The following is a 22,270-nucleotide window of genomic DNA, read 5'->3' as shown; positions in this document are numbered from 1 at the left end:
ACACTATATCATGAAACAGACTAATAAACTTTGGGCCAAGAAGTGACAATATAATGAAAGGTTACCTACAATGGAAGCTTGTTTGGAAAAATATACTGGAAAGACAGCTAACACAAATCAGTCTTTCCTGACTAAGAGAAATAGGTAATCAATATTCCTCCTTGTTAGTAAAATGCTCCCTACATTTGCTTTCACTCTTCAGAAAGCATTTGATCTAATGTCTGACAGCTATCATAATAGCTCAGATAACACATCAATCATTATTATGGCTGTCACAGCCTGGCGATTGACATATTACAAACACCATAATTATTTTCATCTGCAAATTATTTATTCCTGAGATGAATGGAAAGCTACTTTGCACTTATTCACTAACCTGTTTTCAGGATCCAAATGAGGTGAAGATACTAATCTATTATTTGAAGTGTTTATAGATCTTGTAACAGAAATGTTTAAGGCTTCTGTTAAGTGTGATCTTAGAGCACCCTCCTTTCTACTTATAGATGACAATGCATTTTTGATTGAAGAGACAGAAGGTGTTTTAAAAAACATTTCATTATTAACCTGTAGAAAAAGCAATATTTAATTAGACTACCTTGAAGGTAGGAGGGGGTACTTGAAATCTAAATTTGACAGAAATATGTACCTTATTACAGAAGTTCACAATGTGTCCCATACTTGGGCCACCCTCACATACAACTGGAAATCTGCCTCGCATTTAGCAATATGAGAAGGGCAGGATGGTCATGAGCCCTTGGTTGAAAACCCCTGTACCCATTAGAACAAACAACCCCAAGCTGACTGTTGTAGCCCAACCACCAAAATCTTATTCAAAAGTGTCATCCATATTCTGTTTCAATACGTTGTATTTATGGATGATGGAGCTACTTTGAATGGTGCAGTGCCCATTCAAAAACACTATAAAAAACATCCAACCACTGAAATCCTATCCAAAAGTTCTGTTTCAGTATGATGTAAAAATACATGTTACTAAGGGAGTAAACACAAAAATCATACGGTGGAGTTCTGGAAATAAAGATTAAAATGTCCTAGACTGGAAACAGGTTCAAATGGTTTAGGAAATATTATAAATAAACTGAACATCTTTGTACGCGTCTGTGTTATTAATATTACCAATCTGCAATTACCGTAAAGAACTGTGCTCACTAAAAATAGGTAAAATATGCTTAACCACCATTAAAAGGATTTTCTAGACAAAAATGTATACTTTAATGTGTAAGAGTGCTAAGGTTGGGGGGGCAACTACACTGAGAGAAACTTAACAGGACTGGCACTAGACTGTTTGAAATCACTATTTTGCTAAGAGATGCTGTGGAAACAATCATGCCCTTTGACAGTAGATAGCAGCAAAAGTACTATATCCATTAAATAAGCAAAACCTATAACTCATTAATGAAGCTTTGTTAACTGTATATAACATATGTGATCTTGTAATTGTTTTAAGGAAGTATGGAATTAAGTCAATGTGTGCTAATAACATGTACGTGGGGGATATACAAGCTATACAAAGTAAAAGTGACTAAGTTATATGCAGCAAGAAAGTTATATGCAGCCCTCTTACCACAAACAAGTTAACATTTTGTACAAGAAAGATTCCAGTTGGTGCAGTGCAAAAAAATTAACAAGGATCCAATTCCATGAACTTAAATGTAAAACCACTGAAACCCATATGGTGTGGAAAAAATTGTTTTCCCTCTGTTGCAAGACAGTGCAAGATCGGGAAAGCCCCAGGCTTGTACTGCTGTTCGCACCTGGGAGACACTTACGTGTGCAGCTGTAAAGTCTTACAGACAGAGTTGCCAGTATGTGGATTTGCTTTGGGGAAACAGTCTTCAAATTGCACAGTATGGCTGAAACACTGACGCTAGTAAAGTAAAAACTGTATGCTAATGATAATTATTGTGTAGTGGCTAAAAAACCCCGCTTCTAGTATAAATGCAGAAAACGTTACTTTAATTGGTCTATGTTCTGTTTCACACCTAAATTACCTGTAGTAATAAATATTTTGAACCAGTTTATAATATAATTAAAGAAAAGAAAAATTAAAATGACAAAAAATGCTTTAAAGGCAAATCAAGCTTATAATGTATTATACCCTAGTAGGCTATTCCATAAAAATAATCTTGCACCCCCTGGTTTGTGCTTTAAGCTAGTATTAAATAGTAATTTAAATAATTATAACTGCTATAATGAGTTTTAAATGAGTTGCTAAATAATAAACTTTTAAAAGGTACACAAAACAAAAATATAATGCAAATAAAACAAATACCAATATAAAAAAAGAACAAAAGTAGTGGAATGTAGACAAGGCATTTATTGGGAGGCACGGTAGGAGTCAATCCTTCAAACCCTACATAAGGGTTTTTCTATAAGGACTGAGAGCTGTTAACTCAGAACAAGCACATCCACAAATAGGTCAAGTCCTTCCACATAAAACCATTCTCAGGAAGGACTGCGTCTCCCCTTGGACAGAAAGTCCTGCATCAGTTTAAACTCAAGTAGTACAGAAGATCTTTCTTTGTTTGCAGGTCTCCAGAGAACCCAGTTTGAACCAGTATATTCAAGCCTGTACCTTTCGAGAGGTGTGTTGCAACCTGAGTTAATTTACCTAATCACCCCCTCTTAGCTCCTGGATGGCTGTAGTCCCCTCCCTCCCCCCATCCCCATGGAATTTCATACAATCCCTGGCCCACAATGATATATAAACTTAATACAATAAGGCTAAACTTAATCCAATAATGTTTTTCCAGGGTACTGCAGGAAATTGCTATTTCACACGACAAACAGAATGAAATTGGACAAAGGCAAAGTACTCCACTTAAGAAGGAACAATCAGTTACACACATACAAAATGGAAAATACATACAAAATGGAAAAATGACTGAGTAGGAAGGAAGTACTGCAGAAAGAGATCTGGGGCTTATAGTGGATCGCAAGCTAAATGAGAGTCTGCAGTGTTGCAAAAAAAAAACCCCATCATCATTCTGGGATGTATTAGCAGGAGTGTTGTAAGCAAGATACAAAAAGTAATTCTTCCACTCTACTTCATGCTGATAAGGCCTCAACGAGCATTTTGTCCAGTTCTGGTCACCACATTTCAGGAAAGAGGTGGACAAATTGGAGAAAGCCAAGAGGAGAGAAGAGGCCATCAGCAAGTTCAGGATTGAAATTAGACGAAGGTTTCTAATCATCAGGGAACTCAAGTTCTGGAATAGCTTTACTAGGGGAGCAGTGGGGCCAAAAAAATCTAACTGGTTTCAAGACTGAGCTTGATAAGTTTATAGAGGGAATGGTATGATGAGGCTGCCTACAATGGCATATTGCTTATCTGGGGGTTATAGAGCAGCAAATACCACTAGCAGCAAATATCCCCAACAGACAGTGATGGGTCACTAGATGGGCAGTTTAGATTGGACATTAGGAAAAATTTCCTGTCAGGATAATTAAGCACTGGAATAAGCTGCCTACGGAAGTTGTGGAATCTTCGTCATTGGAAATTTTTAAGAGCAGGTTAGACAAACACCTGTAAGGGATGGTCTAGATCAGTGGTTCTCAACCTATTTACCATTGTAAATGGTAAATGGGTCACATATGTAGCTCGCTGTGTGTTATGTGGGCCACATCCACACTATATATATTAGACACACACACAGTATGGCTCTGAGGATGTAACATGGGCCGCAGCTGTGTGCTGATTGGGTCGCAAGGGGGCCACAGGACACAGGTTGAGAACCACTGGCCTAGTTCAAAATAAAGGACAAATTCTGCAAATAGTTTTTATAGGTAAAACCCCACTGAAGATGTTGTCTATGCAGAATGGAAAGTAGAATTTGGCCAGCAGAACCTCTATTGCTAGCAATGATACAGATCTGAGGTTGAATTTGCAGGACTGACAATTTAAAAAAATTCTTACTTGTAAATTAAGCAAGTTGAACCTAGAAGACACATAACAGAGTCTCTCAATGCTGTTTTAAATACCTTAATTTGATCAAATAGTATATGGCTTCTTAAACAAGCGTAATGTGATCAGATATCAGTATGTGTGCACTTGCATATATAAAAACATTAAATATGAGAAGTGTGTATATTTGTTTACACATCTTCTAAATAAGAGCAGCAGGCTCATTGCCTTTAAAAAATGTACTAGTAAAACAAAATGCATATTTAAAAATATTATACTGTTGTGTAAATTATGTTTGAAGTCCCTTTCAGAATGTTATGTAAAAATATTTAAATGCATTACAAAGTAGTTTGAGTAATCTCCCTTATATCCTCTCACCAAACAAAATCAGACACTCGGATGGAAAAAAATATCCCAACCTTCTGAAGTGTACATATAGAGTTTTGAATTTACAGCTTTCACTAAATGCACATTAGCGGCTACAGTCCAATATACTGTATGTATATTCTTAAATGAATTACATCTGGAAAATCATCATTCAGGTGCATTTACAGCCAAAACTACCAAATTCAAGAGCAAATCAAGATTGAGAGAGACAGTTACCTGTTGGCTGTACTCCAGTCGCCTCCTTAGTTTTTCCCTGTCTCTTTATACATTGGGGAAGAAAAAGTTTAAATTAAAATATAATTCACTGTAAAAATCAATTTCTAGCTTAAAACAAATACAATACTCTTCACCTTTCAAAGATTAAAAGAATAACAGTTTTCACTAACATTCTGAATTACTGAATATAATTTAAGCATGAAGGCTATTAGGAGTTAAAATTAGCATAACCTCAATTACTCGTCAGATTTGAACCACTGTAAATAATCCTTTTTAAGCTAACCCTTTTCATCAGTACTCAAAACAATAGACTTCCTGAACTGTCAATTAAGGTCCTGTTCATGCTCAAATTACTACTGTGTTGGGGTAGTTGGTTACACCCAACTGTATGTGTAGGCTAGAGCAGGGATCCTCAGGTTATGTAGCCTGCATCACACCTTAGAGTGTCTTCCCATTCAAAATTATGCAACATCCCTGAGCCAATGCCACCAATTGTTCTAATAATATTACCCTATGAGAGTATTTACACTGACAGCTAAATATGTATTAATTTAGCAACTGGAAAAAAGAAGAAAGCGTCATGTGATCAGCAGTCAAAAACAAAAATGACACTAGTGGTCCACAGAACAATTTGAGAATTTCTGCATCAGTCCATGCTAAAAGGAGAGATTATATATGACATTTATAACACTGTAGCACTGTTCCCATACAATGGTTTGGTCTGCTCTTTTAGGGCACAAACCATGCTGTAACTTGGTAATATCCCCCAAACAGTGGGTAAGTTAAAAATTTAAAGGTGTTTTACTTCTCATATTTCTATTCTATAATAGGTACATCTTTTCACACACAAGTCTTTGGTACTCACTTTTTCTTACATGTTTTCTCATATGTTGGATGTATTAGGTCATCATCTTCAGGTTCTTCTGGTACACTGCAATTCCTGATTAAAAGTAAAGTATTGAGACAAATGGTGCTCTAATCAACTGAGAAAAGTAAAACATGCAATAGCATCTAGATATTCCTCCAGATCCTACTTTACCTGAACTGTGGATCAGGATTCAACGAACAGTACCACTTCTCTGGCAAGCGATCTATCCCATCTGGAAGCTTCCGCCACTTCAGACATGAATCGCATTGAACCCATGTCTGATCAGGTCGTTTTCTGTAAAGAAACATCAAAACATTCATATGAAAATGTTTCCTCCGCCCCCATGCAAGATCATGTAGGAGCAGAGAAACTAACATGCATGTATTCTAGTATTGAGGCCTTTACATTATAGCTTTAGAGACATCTTACTTACTGTAGATCCTCTACTGGCAAATCTAGAGGATATTCTTCATTTTTCTTTGCTTTCATTTCATTCCAGTAATCATTAAGTTTTTCTCCCAGTGCCGCTATTGTAAGTCTAGCAAAGAAATAGTGCCTCATGAGAAACATTTTGTAAAATATTTATTAGCCAGGAAAACATTTACATTCACATAGCTGAAGTTGCGTATCTTAGATCGACCCCGCGCGGTAGTGTAGACAAGCCCTTAGTGATATATTTCTGACTTTGATTTGGGAAAATTGCTGGTTCAAATATTGGACAAGTCCTTTGCACTAATAGTGAAAATAAAGGTCTCAAACCCAATTTACAAATGACTTTCAGAGAAGAAATAAAATGAGCATTGAGTAACACGATGGTCTATGGCAGAGGTGGGCAAACTATGGCCCGGAGGCCACATCTGGCCGGCAGGACCGTTCTCCCCGGCCCCTGAGCTCCTGGCCCAGGAGGCTAGCCCCCAGCCCCTCCCCTGCTGTTCCCCCTCCCCCGCAGCCTCAGCTCACTGCACCACCGGTGCAATGCTCTGGGTGGCGGGACTGTGAGCTCCAGGGGCAGTGCAGCTGCAGAGCCCGGCCTGACCCGGTGTTCTGTACTGCACGGCTGGCTCCAGCCGGGCAGCGTGGCTGCCTTTCATGGTGTAGCTGCACCGCCAGCCACCGGTGCTCCAGGCAGTGTGGTAAGGGGGCAGGAAGCAGGGGAGAGGGGATGGATGGAGGACAGGTTAGTTCGGGGAGTGGTCAGGGGATGGGGGTGTGGATAGGGGTGGAGGCGGTCAGAGGGCGGGGAACAGGGGGGTTGAATGGGGGCATGGGTTCCAGGGGGCGGTCAGGGAGAAGGGGTGGTTGGATGGGGCAAAGATCCGGGGGGGAGGTCAGGAAGGAGAGGAGGGGTTGGAGGGGGCGACGGGAGGCAGTCAGTGGCAGAGGTTCCGGGGGCAGTCAGGAATGAGAGGAGGGGTTGGATGGGGCAGCTGGGGGCAGTCAGGGGTGGGGGTTCCAGGGGCTGTCAAGGAGAAAGGGTGGTTGGATGGTGCAGGGGTCCCGGGGGGGGGGGGGGGGGGAGGAGGGGGAAAGAGGTCAGGAAGGAAGGGGGGGTTGGATGGGGCGGCGGGGGGGGTCCAGGAGAGCCGTCAGGGGCAAGAAGCAGGAGGGGGGGGTGTCGTCGGATGGGGGCAGGGCCACACTTGCCTGTTTGGGGAGGCACAGCCTCCCCTAACTGGCCCTCCATACAATTTTTGAAACCCGATGCGGCCCTCAGGCCAAAAAGTTTGCCCGCCCCGGTCTATAGGAATGAGTCTCTGGTTTAGGTATGAGGGAGTCTGGGCAAACATTCACAGTGGTGGTGAAAATTTAGGCCAAAGTATAATTACAGTCAGTAGAAATAGCAGCAGTTGAAGAAAATAACCTTTGATTCAAAAGGATGGTGACAGATAAGGCAATACAGCTATTAAAAAATAACTTAAATAGTCCATTTGATGGTCCTGTTAGTATTTGCTCGTGAATATTAGCCCTTTTAGTCCTTTTCTTTTTTGTATATTGATTCATTTACATATGAACTATTCTTTAGAATCTTTGTTAATATCATAAAAAGTATGTGGAATTCTAAGGCCCAGAATACTGGTCCTTGACCTATAAGTAACCCTATTCATGATTCTATGCATTAGGATGTATCTAATAATCGGTGGTGCTTCCATGTCTATAAAACTCCAAATATTCTTGGAAACCATTCCTTTTAAAAAAAATGTTATAATATAATATAATGCTTACATAAGCATATATAAAATGGATTGATGAGGGATGACTGTTACAGCAGAGGTTTCCTATTGGGGAATCAACAGGGAAGAATGCTTATGGGGGAAGAAGAACTCACTGAGATATTATCTTAAAGAATGTTGGTCCTCAGCTGTAAAAAATTATGCCTTCACACATAAATCAGGTAAACTAAGAATGTACAGATATTAAAGGAAATCCCATCAGAACATAAGAAATGACATCAGAACACAGTTCTGGGAGGTTGTTTTTGGCAAAGAGGGGTTATGGCCTAAAATCCCTATATAACAACAGAAATTTTGGAACTTAGGTGAGGAATGAAACTGTGCATCCCACCAGTTACAGTGAAGAACACAGCATCAGATCTTTACCTTACAGCTAGGGTAGTAATGTATCTATTATTTCTGTATTCTGTACAGTGCTGTACTAATCTCTGATTCAGGGCCGGCTCCAGGCACCAGCCCACCAAGCACATGGTTGGGGTGGCACCTTGGGGCGGGGCAGCGCTCGGGCTTTTATTTATTTAATTTATTTATTTTTTGGTTCGTAGGGGCAGCGCTGGAGGGTTTTTTTTTGTTTCTGCGGTGCGGTGCTCGGGGGGGGGCTTCAGGCAGCGTGGCGCTCGGGAAGGGGCGGGGGTTGGCGCGGCGCTCGGAGGGGTGGCGGGGGCTTGGCACAGTGCTCGGATGCGGAGGCTTGGCATGGCACGGCGCTTGGAGGAGGAGCGGGGGCTTAGGGTGGCGCGGCGCTCAGGGGTGTAGGGGCTGGTCTGGCACTCGAGGGGGTTAGGGGCTTCAGGTGGCGCGGTGCTTGGAGGGGGCGGGGCTTCAGGCGGCACAGCGCTGGGGGGCGGGGGCTTGCGCGGTGCTCGCCAGGGCTTCGGGTGTGCGGCGCTGGGGATTTCGGTGGCGCGGCACTGGGGGAGTTTCGGCAGCGCGGCGCTCGCGGGGGAAAAAAGTTCGCCTGGGGCAGCAAAAAAGTTAGAGCCGGCCCTGCTCTGATTGAACATCTATGATTAATCAATTCCAATTGAGCCTGTTATTTGACAATCTTGGATAGTCATCAAGTCACATGCAAAAGTCCTCAGCAAGATCACAACAGACTTAGAGAGGAAGAGAAGTTTTGAGATCGGATTTAAAGATTTAAAGTCAGAAAAAGAAGAGCAAATGAATGTTCCAAAGAGAGTTCTAGAAAGAAACACACAAATGTAGACAGCCACAAAAAAGTGAATCATGACATGAAGGAAGGAAGCAAACTGGAAGGCAGGAGTAAGTAGCAGAGCAAAATGGATAAGAAGCCAGTGAACTGAAGAGGCAAAGACATGGGAATAAGCAAGGCAGAGCAAAAGTTATAGTACATGAATTAAGTAGGATGGATTTGGACCAAATGAACAAAGGATTCTACAAGACCAAACATGACCTGTAAAATGAAAATACTTGTCTAACGGAAAATACAGACGAGACCAGTAGGAACAATTATGGGTATACAAAGAATAGGCAGTAAAGGAGGAATAGAGCTGACATCATAACCAAAGTCAACAGAGCCCCTACATGCAGACACAGGTTTTCCAGAACATATTCAGTTGCAGGGTTGAAGCCTAAGGGAGGACAAGGAAAGCAGACTTCATAGGGTGATGGGAGCAGATGCACAAAAGCTAGGTGTCTTTGGAAAGGTGGTGGTGGGGGGAGGGCGGATAAGATAACACTACTTCATATAAAATTGTACTCGTGTATTAAATTTATTTCAATATTTTTCATTAGATATTTACCATTCACCTGTCAGTTAAGTGAATTATTTCTGAAGTCTCCCAAACTTTTCAAATGAGAGAAAAATATATATCCACTGTTTAATAAATATAAGCAGCACAATTTTAGATAAAAGTTGAGAAAGTTACTGTCATTGTAAAGGATTACCCAAATCTCTGTTCCCAATCTGGTCTCTCTGAATGCAACCCCCTCATGTGTTAGGCCTCGTGCCTTTACCTATCTTATGGCGTGTTAGTCAATACAAATATATTAGAGACTGCATACATTCCATTAACGGATATTATCCACACAGTTTGTTTACATATACAAAAAGTGTTGGGAAGTTATGTTAACTGAATATATCATGCTCTCCCCACAATTCTGTCCAGAAGATCACAACATTTTGCAAAGCTGAAGTCAGCTTTGCCATTAGAAAACAGGAAGCCTGTTAAGTTAAAATACAAAGAGTGGTAGGTCCTAGTACAGATTGGGATGCACCTCTTCACCCAACTGGGTTTGGAAACTACTAGTCAAATCAGAAATAAGAATAGAACAAAACAAGTTAAAGAACTGTTACAAACTGATGGATTGGATTTTAGTGATGTGTAAAAAGCTTTGTAACTTGTAAAATCATACTACAAATATTACTCAGACTTTACGGTCAGAAGGGACAATGATCTTCTAGTCTGACCTCCAGCACAACGCAGGCCACCACAGAATCTCACCCACCCCACTCCTGTAACAAACCCCTGACCTATGTTTGAGCTACTGAAGTCCTCAACTTGTGGTTTAAAGACTTCAACATGCAGAGAATCCTCCAGCAAGTGACCCGTGCCCCACGCTGCAGAGGAAGGCGAAAAACCATCAGGGCCTCTGCCAATCTGCCCTGGAGGAAAATTCCTTCCCAACCCCAAATATGGCGATCAGCTAAACCATGAGCATGTGGGCAAGACTCACCAGCCAGACACCCGGGAAAGAATTCTCTGTAGTAACTGAGATCCCACCCTAGTTAGTGTCCCATCACAGGCCATTGGGCATATTTACCGCTAATAGTCTAATTTTGGTAACTGATCTTTGACTGTCCCATCATACCATCCCTTCCATAAACTTACCAAGCTTAGTCTTGAAGCCAAATATGTCTTGCCTTCACTGCTCCCCTTGGAAGGCTATTCCAGTACTTCACTCCTCTGATGGTTAGAAACCTTCATCTCATTTCAAGTTTAAACTTCCTGATTACTAACTGATAAGCTATCTTAGAAGCACATTTTCTGTGCAAGAATTGCTTCCCAGAAGGAAGGCATGTATGTCTCCTTCACGTATTGTACTGCTTTGTCTTTAGACAATAAATTTGGGTAAGTTTGGTTATTTGGTCTCTTGAACATTTAACCATGAGCATAATCAAACGATTGTCCTTTTGTCAATAGGTGGGATTCTGCAATTCTCCAATTCTTGAGACCAGGCCCTGGACTACAGTATCCTGTGGATCAACTGTAGTTACTTAACAGGTACAAGTGAGTTCAGGTACCTGTACTTCTTCACTGAAAGTAAGCTAAGCAGGCCTAACTTCTTCAGATACCCTCAGAAGGATCCAGGGTTTTAGTCTGGTTCCCCTAAAGAGCTACCCTCCCTCTTTCAAGAGTGTTCTTTTTGAGTTTTTGATCCCAGTGATCAAAAGCCTTTTTCTGTCCTGGAACTGTCAAACACTTGTGTAGTTACGAGACAAGTGGCTTATCTTGAGCCATTTTTTCCCTTCCTGCTTGTTCTCCGTTCACCCCCACATTATACTAAACCACTGTATCCATACAAAAACCATCCCAATCAGGTCAACATGCACTATTCATAAATTATTACAGAGCAGCTCCAAATCCCACAGTTACCACAACCCTATGCTGCTGAGCAATCTGAGCTGCTTACTTTCTGGTTCATGTGCCAAATCTCTCAAAGATTTAACAGAATTCCCATTCTAATGACCTATCCATTTCCTTCCGTTACAGGTGATTGATATTGCTCAGCCTGGCAGAGAAACAGGAAAGCTGTATCGCAGAATTTTAAAAAGGATGAGTCAACTTTTACTTTTAAAATGGACAAATTACTAATTTACAGCTTTAACTATGGCATTAATTTTTAGACTCCTTAAATACACTCTCCAATAAGTCAATTACTTAATTATCTTTGCATGTAAAAAACAAGGAAAAATAGCAACTCCAAAGTATCTTCAGATGTAGATGACAAAGTATAAAACTTTTCTTGCAGATATTACTATTAAAGAACACACAATAGCTAATAAATTAACTTGGCAATTATTTGTTTTCATTTCTCACCTCACGCCTCCCTCAAATACACATACAGCATATGAATTCAGCTTTTCAGCCAGTTAACTCTACCAATAGAAAGAAGCATTTAAAGAGAAAAGCATGAAGGTGTTTGAAAGATTAAGTAACTTTTTAAAACAGAATTAACTGCCTTTGTTTTCAATTTGGTAGCACTTCCAAAGTGGTGGTAGTATTTCATGACAATTTCAGATTACAAAGTACTTATCCAATACTTAGGAAAAAAAAAACTGACATTTTATAGCTAGGAAATAGCATGCTAGGAAAAGTATTTAATACACCCACTGTAAACCCATTTTATAATATGTCTAGATAAAATACATATATATTCACCTGTATTCATTGGTATAATCAAAATCTTGTTTATTATGAGTTGGTTTTAGGAAGTTACATTCTATAACCCCAACTACACCAACACCCATGTTGTTTGCCTGTAAAAGATTAATATAGAAATTAGAAAAAGATGCCAACTTTTATACTGAAACATTCCTATATACAAAAGGAAAAAAGACTATTGGTAGTTTGGATTTTACAAATATATTCAACTTAGCAACAAGTTTGTGGGAAAAGTTTACAAGCCACATGAGCTGAAGTTATAAAATTTAAATTTGACATGTAGTTCCTCTTGAAAAAAATGGAATTGTCTTGTATTTTGTACCTATCATGGGTGAAAACATACCCAAATGTGGATAAAGGAAGGCTTAAAAATAGGTCCAAAGTGGGCAGGTGACAAAAGCGCATAAGTATAAAAAAACCCATATTAACAGAGGGCTAGATGTTCGGGGGAAGGGAGGAAGACATGGAAAATTACAATAGGGTCACAGGAGCAACAAGAGGGATATCAGTGGGGGAATCTGCTCAACGTGTCTATACACAAATGCAAGGAGTATGGGGAATAAATAGGAAGAACTGGAAGTGTTGGTACATAAATTAGCTTATCACAAAGACTTGGTGGGATAAATCTCATGACTGGACTATTGGTATAGAGGGGTATAATTCGTTCAGGAAGGACAGGCAGGTGATGTAGCATTATGCATCAAGAATATATTCGCTTGTTCTGAGGTCCAGAAGGTGGTGAGAGGCAGACATGTTGAAAGTTTCTCGGTAAAGATAACAGAGGGAAAAATAAGGGTGACATCATAATATGGGTATATTATAGACCACCAAATCAGGAGGAGGCACTTCTAAAACAAAACAGATATCGAAAACACAAAATCTGGTACTTATGGGGGACGTGAACAACCCAGACATCTGTTGGAAAAGTAATACAGGCAAAACAAAAAGTGTCCAGTAAGTCCTTAAAACTTTTTGTTTCAGAAAGTGGAGAAAGTAATCATGGGGACAAACATTTTAGACTTGATTCTGACCAATAGGGAGAAATTGGCTGTGAATTTGAAGGCAGAAAGCAATTTGGGTGAAAGTGATCATGAAATGCTGATTTCATCATTCGAAAGAAAGAAAGGAGAAAAGCAGCAGAATAAGGACATAAAAGGCAAGGGAAAATTCCAACTTCCAAGTATCTTTGATGTAGATGACAATATATAAAACTTTTCTTTCAGATATTACTATTCTAGAATACTCGGCAGCTAATAAATTAACTTGGCAATTATTTGTTGTTTCTATTTCTCACCTCACACCTCCCTCAAATACATGTTCAATATTTTAAATACTCTACTGGTTAGCAAAAAAGCAGACTAACACACTCCGAGAACTCACAGGTAAAGTCCAATGGGAAGAAAAACTAAGGGAAAAATGAGTTCAGAAGAGCTGGCAGTTCCTCAAGGTGATAATATTAAAGGCATAACTGCAAACTATTCTGATCCTATTCTATCTTTCCTTTGTAAGAGACCAATAAGGCTCCATCAGGAGCTCTTTAATTACCTGAAAATCAAAAAGGAATTCTACAAAAAGTTGAAACATGGTCAAATTGATGAGGAACACTAAAGAACAGCATATGTATGTAGAAACAAAAATCAGAAAGGGTAAAGCACAAAATGAGTTGCACCTGGCAAGGCACATAAAAGGGAAGAATAAGAGGGGGTTCTTTAAATACCTTAGGACCAAGAGAAAGAAGAAAAATGTGCATCTTCTACTTAGCAGAGAAGGAGAGCGAATAACTGATGACATCAAGAGAGCCAAGGTGCTTAATGCCTATTGTGTTGCAGTCTTTATTAAAAAGGTTAATGACCACCAGATACTCAACACAATTAATATTGACAACCAGTGGGAAGGAATGCAAGCCAAAATAGGACGAGAACAGGTTAACGAATATTTAGATAAGTTAGATGTATTTCAAGTCAGAAGGGCCTGCTGAAATTCATGCTAGAGTACATAAGGAACCAGCTGAAGGCATCTCGGAGCGCTTAGCAATTATCTTTGAGAACTCCTGGAGGACAGGAGAGGTCCCCAGAAGACTGGAGAAGGACAAATGTAGTACCTATCTTTAAAAAGGGGAAACCAAAGAGGGCCTGGGGAATTATAGACCCATCAGCATAACTTCAATACCTGCAAAGATACTGGAGCAATTATTAAACAGTCAATTTATAAGCACTTGAAGGAGAATAGGGTTATAAGGAATAGTCAGCATGGATCTGTCAAGAACAAATCATGCTAACCTGACTTAATTTCCTTCTTTGATAGGATTACTGACCTAGGGGATGGAGGAACACAGGAGATGTGATATACCTTGATTTCAGTAAAGCTTTTGACAGTTCCACATGACATTCTCATAAGCAAAGCAGGGAAATGTGGTCTAGATGAAATAACTGTAAGGTGGGTGCACAACTGGTTGAAAGACTGTATCCAAATGTTATCAGTTTGCTGTCAAATTAGGAGGGCATATCTACTGGGATGCCAATGGGGTCAGTCCTAGATCTGGTACTATTCAATATTTTCATTAATGACTTGGATAATAGAGTAGAAAGTATGCTTCTAAAATCTGCAGAGGACACCAAGCTGGAGGGGTTGTAAGCACTTTGGAGGACAGGTTTAAAATTCAAAATGAGCTTGACAAATTCAAGAATTGATCTGAATTCAACAAGATGAAATTCAATAAAGACAAGTGCAAAGAACTGCATTTAGGAAGAAAAAAAAAAATCAAATCACAACTACAAAATTGGGAATAACTATCTAGGTAGTAGTACTGCTGAAAAGGACCTTGGGGTTACAGTGGACCACAAACAGTTGTCAATGTGATGCAGCTGCAAAAAAGGTTAATATGATTCTGGGGTGTATTAACAGGACTGTTGCATTCAAGACACAGGAGGTAATTATCCTACTCTACTCGGCACTGGTGAGGCCCCAACTGGAGTAATGTGTCCTATTCTGGGTACCACACTTTGGAAAAAAGACGTGGACAAATTGGGAAGAGTCCAGAGGAAAGCAACAAAAATGATAAAAAGGTTTAGAAAACCTGACCTATGAGGAAAGGTTAAAAAACTGGCCATGTTTGGTCATGAGAAAAGGCTGAGAAAGGACCTGAGAGTCTTCAATTATGTTAAGGGCTGTTATAAAGAGGACAGTGATCAACTGTTCTCCACGTCCACTGAAGGTAGGACAAATAGGGGCTAAATCTACTGCAAGGGAGATAGGAAAAGCTTTCTAACGACAAAGGAAGTTAAACCCTGGAATAGCATTCCAAGGGAGGTCATGGAGTCCCCATCATTGGAAGCTTTTAAAAACAAGTTGGACAAACACCTGTCAGGGATGGTCTAGGTTTACTTGGTCCTGGCACAGCATAGGGGACTGGACTTAATGACTTTGAGGTCCCCTCCAGGACTAAATGTCTATGATTCTATAAGGACAATGGACGTAAAATCTGCCTTTATTTTTTTTAAATATACTCTGAGAACTGGTAGGTAATGTCCCCCGGGGAAGAAAAATCTAAAAGAGAACTGGCAGTTTCTCAAGGAGACAACATTAAAGGCACAACTTCAAGCTATCCTGATGTGAAGGAAAGAGGAGTAATAGTAAGGTATCAACATGGCTCCATCAGGAACTCTTTAATCACCTGAAAATCAAAAAAGAATCCTACAGAAAGTGGAAACTTTGTGGTATTCTTTTGTACTTAGCAATTTATCAAGCATATAGGGAGAAAATCAGAAAGGTTAAGAGACAAAATGAATTACACCTAGAGAGAGATATAGAAGACGAAGAGGTTTTTTAAATACATTAGGAGCAGGAGAAAGACCAAGGAAAGTGTAGGTCCTCTACTTGTCAGAGAAGAAGAGCTAATAACTGATATCAAGGCGGCTGAGATGTTTAATGCCTATTTTGCTTCAATCTTCACTAAAAAAGTTAACAGTGACCAGATACAACACAATTAATATTAACCAGGGGGAAGAATACAAGCCAAAATAGGGAAAGAACAAGTTAATGAATATTTAGATATGTTAGATGTATTCAAATCAGAGGGCTTTATGAAATTCATTCTACAGGTAACTTAAGGCTGAAGCTGAAGCAACCTCTAAATCATTAACAATTATCTTCAAGATCACATGGAGGGTGGGTAAGGTCCCAGAGGACTGAAGAAGGGCAAACATATTGCCTATTTTTAAAAGGCAGAAACAAGGAGAACCTGGGGAATTATAAACCAGTCAGCCTAACTTTGATACCTAGAAAGATACTGGAACAAATTATTAAACAATCAACCTATAAGTACCTAAAGCACAATAGAGTTACAAGTAATTACCAACATGGATTTATTAAGAACTAATCATGTCAAACCAACTTAATTTACTTCTTTGACAGGGTTGTTAGCCTAGTGGATTGGGGGAAGTAGTAGATGTGATATCACTTGATTTTTATTAAGGCTTTTGACAGTCCCACATGACCATTCTCATAAGCTAACTAGGCAAATGGGGTCTACATGAAATTACTGTAAGATGGGCGCAAAAGTGGTTGAAATACTGTACTCAATGAGTAGTTATCAATGGCCCACTGTCAGATGGGAAGGACATATCTAGTAGTGTCCTACAAGCATCAGTCTTGGGTCTGGTCCTATTCAATATTTTCATTAATGACTTGGATAATGGAGTGGACAGTATGCTTATAGAACAATCATGACAGCAAGCTAGGAGGGTTTATAAGCACTTTGGAGGACAGGATTATAATTCAAAATGATCATAACAAATTGGAGAATTGAAATCACACAAGATGACATTCAATAAAGACAAGTGCAAAGTACCTTACTAAGGAAGGAAAAAATCAAATGCACAACTACAAAAGTGGGGAATAGATGGCTAGGCAGTAGTACTGGAGAAAAAGATCTGGGAGTTGTAGTGGATCAAACTGAATATCAGTCAACAATGTGATGCAGTTGTGAAAAACGCTAATATCCTGGGGTGTATTAACAGCAGTGTTGTACGTAAGACACAGGAGGTAACTGTCTCACTCTACTTAGCCCTTGGGAGGCTTCAGCTGGAGTACTGTGTCCGATTCTAGGTGCTACACTTTAGAAAAGATGTGGACAAATTGGAGACAGTGTCCAGAGAACAACAAAAATGATAGAAGGTTTAGAACCTATAAGGAAAGGTTTAAAGAACTGGACATGTCCTCTTGAGGAAAGAATATTGTCTGCAGTTGATCCTTCCTAAGTGGAGTACTTTGCATTTGTCCTTACTGATTTTCATTCCGTTTATGAATGAAAGGGGGGGGAGGGGGGGGACCTGAGAAGTCTTCAAGTATGTTAAAGGCTGTTATAAAGAGGACTGATCAATTGTTCATGTCTACTGAAGGCAGGACAAGATGCAATGGGCTTGAACTAAAGCAAGGGAGTTTTAGGTTAAATATTATGACAAACTTTCTGTCTACAAGGGTAGTTAAACCTCTGGTATAGGGAAGGTTGTGAATCCCTATTACTGGAGGTTTAAGAACAGATTGGATAACTTGTCATGAATGGGCTAGGTTTCACTTTACCTGACTCAGCACTAGGAGCAGGACTGATTACTTTGAGATCCCTTCCAGCCCTACATTGCTATGATTCTCGAGTCCCTCCTTTCTCTTAAAAGTGACACATTCATGCCTACACTTTGTACATCAAGGTTAGTTCTAAAGCAATTATTTATGATTCAGTATTAAACTGATGCATTGACACTACAGAAACCAAGGATTTTACAAAAGCTGCATCAAAATATAACGTTTTTTAAAATTCAGTATTATTACTATTAAATTACTCGATTAAACAAATTAGGTAAACTGGTTTGAATTAAACTACACCTCTACCCCGATATAACGCTGTCCTTGGGAGCCAAAAAAAAAAAGTCTTACTGCGTTATAGGTGAAACTGCATTATATTGAGCTTGTTTTGATCCGCCGGAGTGCGCAGCCCACCCCCCCCCCGGAGCGCTGCTTTACCGCGTTATATCCGAATTCATGTTATATAGGGTCGCGTTATATCGGGGCAGAGGTGTAGTTTCTAATTCACAAATATTAACTTTTTCAAGGTTGAAGTCTTACCTTTAATTGACAACCAACCCTTTCATAAGCTTTGATGAGTCTGTTTCTGTGATACATCATTATTCCATAATGGTCTTTGTTTCTGCAGTTAAATCCAAAGGTGATTCTTACAGTTTTAGCCTTGTTTTGGGATGTTAAGGATAATTTGATCACCCAAGAGTTTCTTCATACTGAAAGTTCATTCAAAAATAAGCCAATACCTTCAAACTGGAACAATTCCATGAGCCCCTAGGTTTGGTATAGCATCTTAACATGGATATCTGCAACACAACATTTTGTCACAGAATTGACAGCCTACTGACATCATGTCTTCCCATTCAGCATACAATGATGTACGAATCAGTAAAGGATACAGCCAAAAATTTTGGTCTATAAATATCACGTTCAATGTATGCAAGACTTTTGGAAATCAGCTGCGTTTTCACTTTTTGTCCTCTGATAATGATTTGCATTCTTGGCTTCAAATACAAAATACTGCTGTAAGCCTGCAAAACACATGGTAATTTCTATTATGCAAACCAACATGAATGGTTTATAATACATCCTCTCTCACTATATAGAATAAATGCTGCATAACAACAACCCTGATAATTACTTCCTGTTAAACATTTTGCCTGGAACTAATTGATTTGAACTGGAATTGGTCTGGACATTGGCAACAGGTTTGCCACTTATTGACTTTTTTTGCCTGCAGCTCCACGGGTTCCCAGCACTGCCATTTCACATGGAAAGACCCAGGCACAGGCAGGTTTGCAGGGCTGCAGTTAGGGACAGAAGTGCTAGGATGTGTGGAGCCCAGGCGCCAGGGTGGGCTGCAGGCAGGGTTGCTGCTGCTGCCTAGATGATGGGGGGGCTGCATGATACCTCTCCCTGTCCTCTCCGGGCTGTGTCCTGCCCTTGCAACAGGGGCATGGCCTTGGCACTCCCAGCCACTTCCCCTGGCCGCAGGCAGGTTTGCAAGTGGTGGCAAGGAGACGGACTGTTCCTTCACTGAGGAGACAAGCTGATAGTGTGGCTTGCCTCGTGCAAAAAGGAGCACCACCAGGGTTGGTTGAAAAATAGTGAAAGGTCTTTGGGGGTGAACTTTGCTTTACAAGGCATTAAACAAGTCTAGATTCTAGACTAAATAGTTAAATAAGTCTAGGTTCTAAATGCATTATGATTTTATTTTATATGTAACTATTTGTTTCCAATACTTCTACTTGCTATCCCTTGAATCTCTTTCCTTTGTTAAATAAACTTTTGCTAGTTTACAATATAAAAATATCTAAGTGCTGTCTGTTAAACAGAACAGTGATCGGAGGTATAACTGGAAACTGCAGTGTACTGCAGCTGAGAGCACCAAAACTGTAAATACTGAGAGTTTCCAGTGGAACAGAGGCTGGGCACTAGGAAGACATTCATGGGCTTGGAGGTTGGACCACATCTATCACTAATCTGCAGAGAGACAGCAGAGCAAGCATAGGCTGAGAGGGGAGTGCTTGTGTTGCCCATGACCGGCGGAGTCAGGGAGCTGACACACAGCAGGCACAGAACAAGGCTTCCTCACACTAAGGGCAGGTTGTTGTTAGGTGCTTCACAATCCTGGGCACCCCGGAGAAGCATCGCAGACATACTTCAAAAGCAAATGGATTGGCTTTAAAATATTTTATGGCCACTGCTGCTGTAGTATAATCATTCTCATTGAAAAGAAATATTTTAACAGCATACCTACCCGTAACGAATAGTCACTTTCGGGCACAATCTGGTCCTGTCTCTCTTGTTTTTTATACCCTCTTTTCCCTGTTGCTTCATCTAAATCTTCTGGAATTCTGATGTCGTATTTATCCTTATCAAAATCGAGCTCTGTTTCTCCATCTTTATCTCTGTGGAAGGAAGTCCAAAATATAAATAGAATAAATTATCATTTTTAATTTATATTAAATTGTTTACTTTTTAATTAACTAAATAAATAACCCAACACAATTACTGAAGAAGGCAGGAAACCACAGAGGGATGGAAGAGGAAAAACATCTTAGCAGGCAAGTTTATTTCAGTTGGCGATTCTAAAGTATGGTTTCCTCAAGGAGATGTTCCTTTTTAATCACAGTTCTCTAATATTTACCAGGTAACATTGCAATGACATTCATTTGTTCTAAATGAATCCTAATACTACTACTACAGAAATACATCCTAAAATACTCAAGGGGCTGACTGAGGAAACATCTGAGTCATTAGCTATTATCTTCGAAAACTCATGAAAGATGGGAGAGATTCCAGACTGGAAGAAGGCAAATACAGTGCCAATCTACAAAAAGGGGAATAGAGACAACCCGGGGAATTACAGACCCAGACCATAGTTATCAGTGGTTCACAGTCAAGCTGGAAGGGCATATCAAGTGAGGTCCTACAGGGATCCTTCCTGGGTCCAGTGCTGTTCAATATCTTCATAAATGATTTAGATAATGGCATAGAGAGTACACTTAAAGTTTTCAGACGATACCAAGCTGGGAAGGTTTGCAAGTGCTTTGGAGGATAGGATTAAAATTCAAAATGATCTGGACAAACTGGAGAAATCGTCTGAAATAAACAGAATGAAAATCAGTAAGGACAAATGCAAAGTACTCCACTTAGGAAGGATCAACTGCAGACATACAAATTGGAAATGACTGCCGAGAAAAGAGTACTGTGCAAAGAGATCTCTGGGTTACAGTGGATCACAAGCTAAATGAGTCTACAGTGTAACACTTGCAAAAAAAGCAAACATCATTCTGGGATGTATTAGCAGTATTGTAAGCACAACAGAAGAAATAATTCTTCTGCTCTACTCTGCGCTGATTAGGCCTCAACTGCAGTATTTTGTCCAGTTCTGGGCACCACATTTCAGAAAATATGTGGACAAATTGGAGAAAGCCCAGAAGAGAGAACAGGCTATAAACTAGCTATCAACAAATTTAGGCTTGAAATTAGGCAAAGGTTTCTAATCAGAGAACTGACGTTCTGGAACAGCCTCCCAAGGGGAGCAGAAGGGGCAAAATACCGAACTGGCTTCAAGACTGAGCTTGGTAAGTTTAGAGGGGATAGTACGATGAGACAGCATACAATGGTACGCCGATGATCTGCGACTGCTAGCAGCAAATTATCTCCAATGGCCAGTGATGGGGAGGGCTCTGAACTACTACAGAGAATTCTTTCCCAGGTGGGTGGGGCAGGTTCTGCGGCCTGCAAGTACAGGAGGTCAGACTAGATGACCATGATAGTCCTTTCTGACCTTAAAGTCTATGGGAGCAACAAAAATGATTAAAGATCTAGAAAACATGACCTATTAGGGAAGATTGAAAAAAATTGGGTTTGTTTAGTCTGGAGAAGAGAAGACGGGGGAGGGGGGAAATATGTTAACAGTTTTCAAGTACAAAAGAGATTGTTACAAGGAGGAGGGAGAAAAATTGTTCCCCTTAACCTCTAAAGATAGGAGAAGCAGCAATGGGCTTAAATTGCAGCAAGGGCGCTTTAGGTTGGACATTAGGAAAAACTTCTTGTCAGAGTAGTTAAGCACTGGAACAAATCTCCTAGGAAGATTTGAGAATCTCTCTCATTGGAGGTTTTTAAGGACAGGTTAGACAAACACCTGTCAGGAATGGTCTACTTATTACTTAGTTCTGCCTTGAGTTCAGGGGACTAGACTAGATGACCTATTGAGGTCCCTTCCAGTCCTACATTTCTATGATTCTATAGGGCCCAATCCTGCAGAGGAACGTGGATGGAGAAGTTGACCTAACAATGTTCTCTAATTTCTACTGACTTTGAGAATGTGACTAATTAATACTGACTTTGAGAATATGACTAAGTAAGCCTTTTATTTTGCTATGGTAAATTGTGTGGGAAAATTCTGGATTAGATAATGTAAGAGTCAACAAACTAGAATTAAACTTGAAAAGTTCCAGGCATTTTAAGTAGACTACTGCTAGGCACAATAAAGTTTAGTTAAGGAGCTGCCTGGTGTCTCAAACAGCCATTAAAATATTAAAACAGATAGGATTTAGCAAGATACCACATTTTAGGGCTAGTTTACAACTGCCAAAGCTTTTCTGGTACAACAGTACCAACAAATCTCTCTAGTAAAGATCCAACTTATTCTAGC

General features: G+C 40.0%; 1 protein-coding gene across 6 annotated transcripts in view; it reads right to left on the bottom strand.

Moving 5' to 3' along the window:
- Positions 1-22,270, bottom strand: part of MORC3 (MORC family CW-type zinc finger 3) — a 47,817-nt gene that overhangs the window by 11,371 nt on the left and 14,176 nt on the right. For all 6 annotated transcript variants that reach the window (XR_010600116.1, XM_005303314.5, XM_065590303.1 and 3 more), the window contains 9 exons: positions 19,865-20,015; positions 18,504-18,635; positions 18,151-18,270; positions 12,028-12,125; positions 5,827-5,931; positions 5,565-5,687; positions 5,391-5,465; positions 4,526-4,568; positions 377-564 (listed from right to left, as the gene is read on the bottom strand). Coding sequence is in view for 5 of the 6 variants with exons in the window: in XM_005303314.5 (XP_005303371.2) it covers positions 377-564; positions 4,526-4,568; positions 5,391-5,465; positions 5,565-5,687; positions 5,827-5,931; positions 12,028-12,125; positions 18,151-18,270; positions 18,504-18,635; positions 19,865-20,015 (1,035 nt within the window). In the remaining variant the exon portion in view is untranslated. The remainder of the gene's footprint in view (positions 1-376; positions 565-4,525; positions 4,569-5,390; positions 5,466-5,564; positions 5,688-5,826; positions 5,932-12,027; positions 12,126-18,150; positions 18,271-18,503; positions 18,636-19,864; positions 20,016-22,270) is intronic.

Source organism: Chrysemys picta, chromosome 1 (assembly GCF_011386835.1).
Source record: "Chrysemys picta bellii isolate R12L10 chromosome 1, ASM1138683v2, whole genome shotgun sequence".
In the NCBI taxonomy this organism is placed as follows: Eukaryota; Metazoa; Chordata; order Testudines; family Emydidae; genus Chrysemys; species Chrysemys picta.
This window is presented reverse-complemented; position numbering and strand designations above follow the sequence as displayed.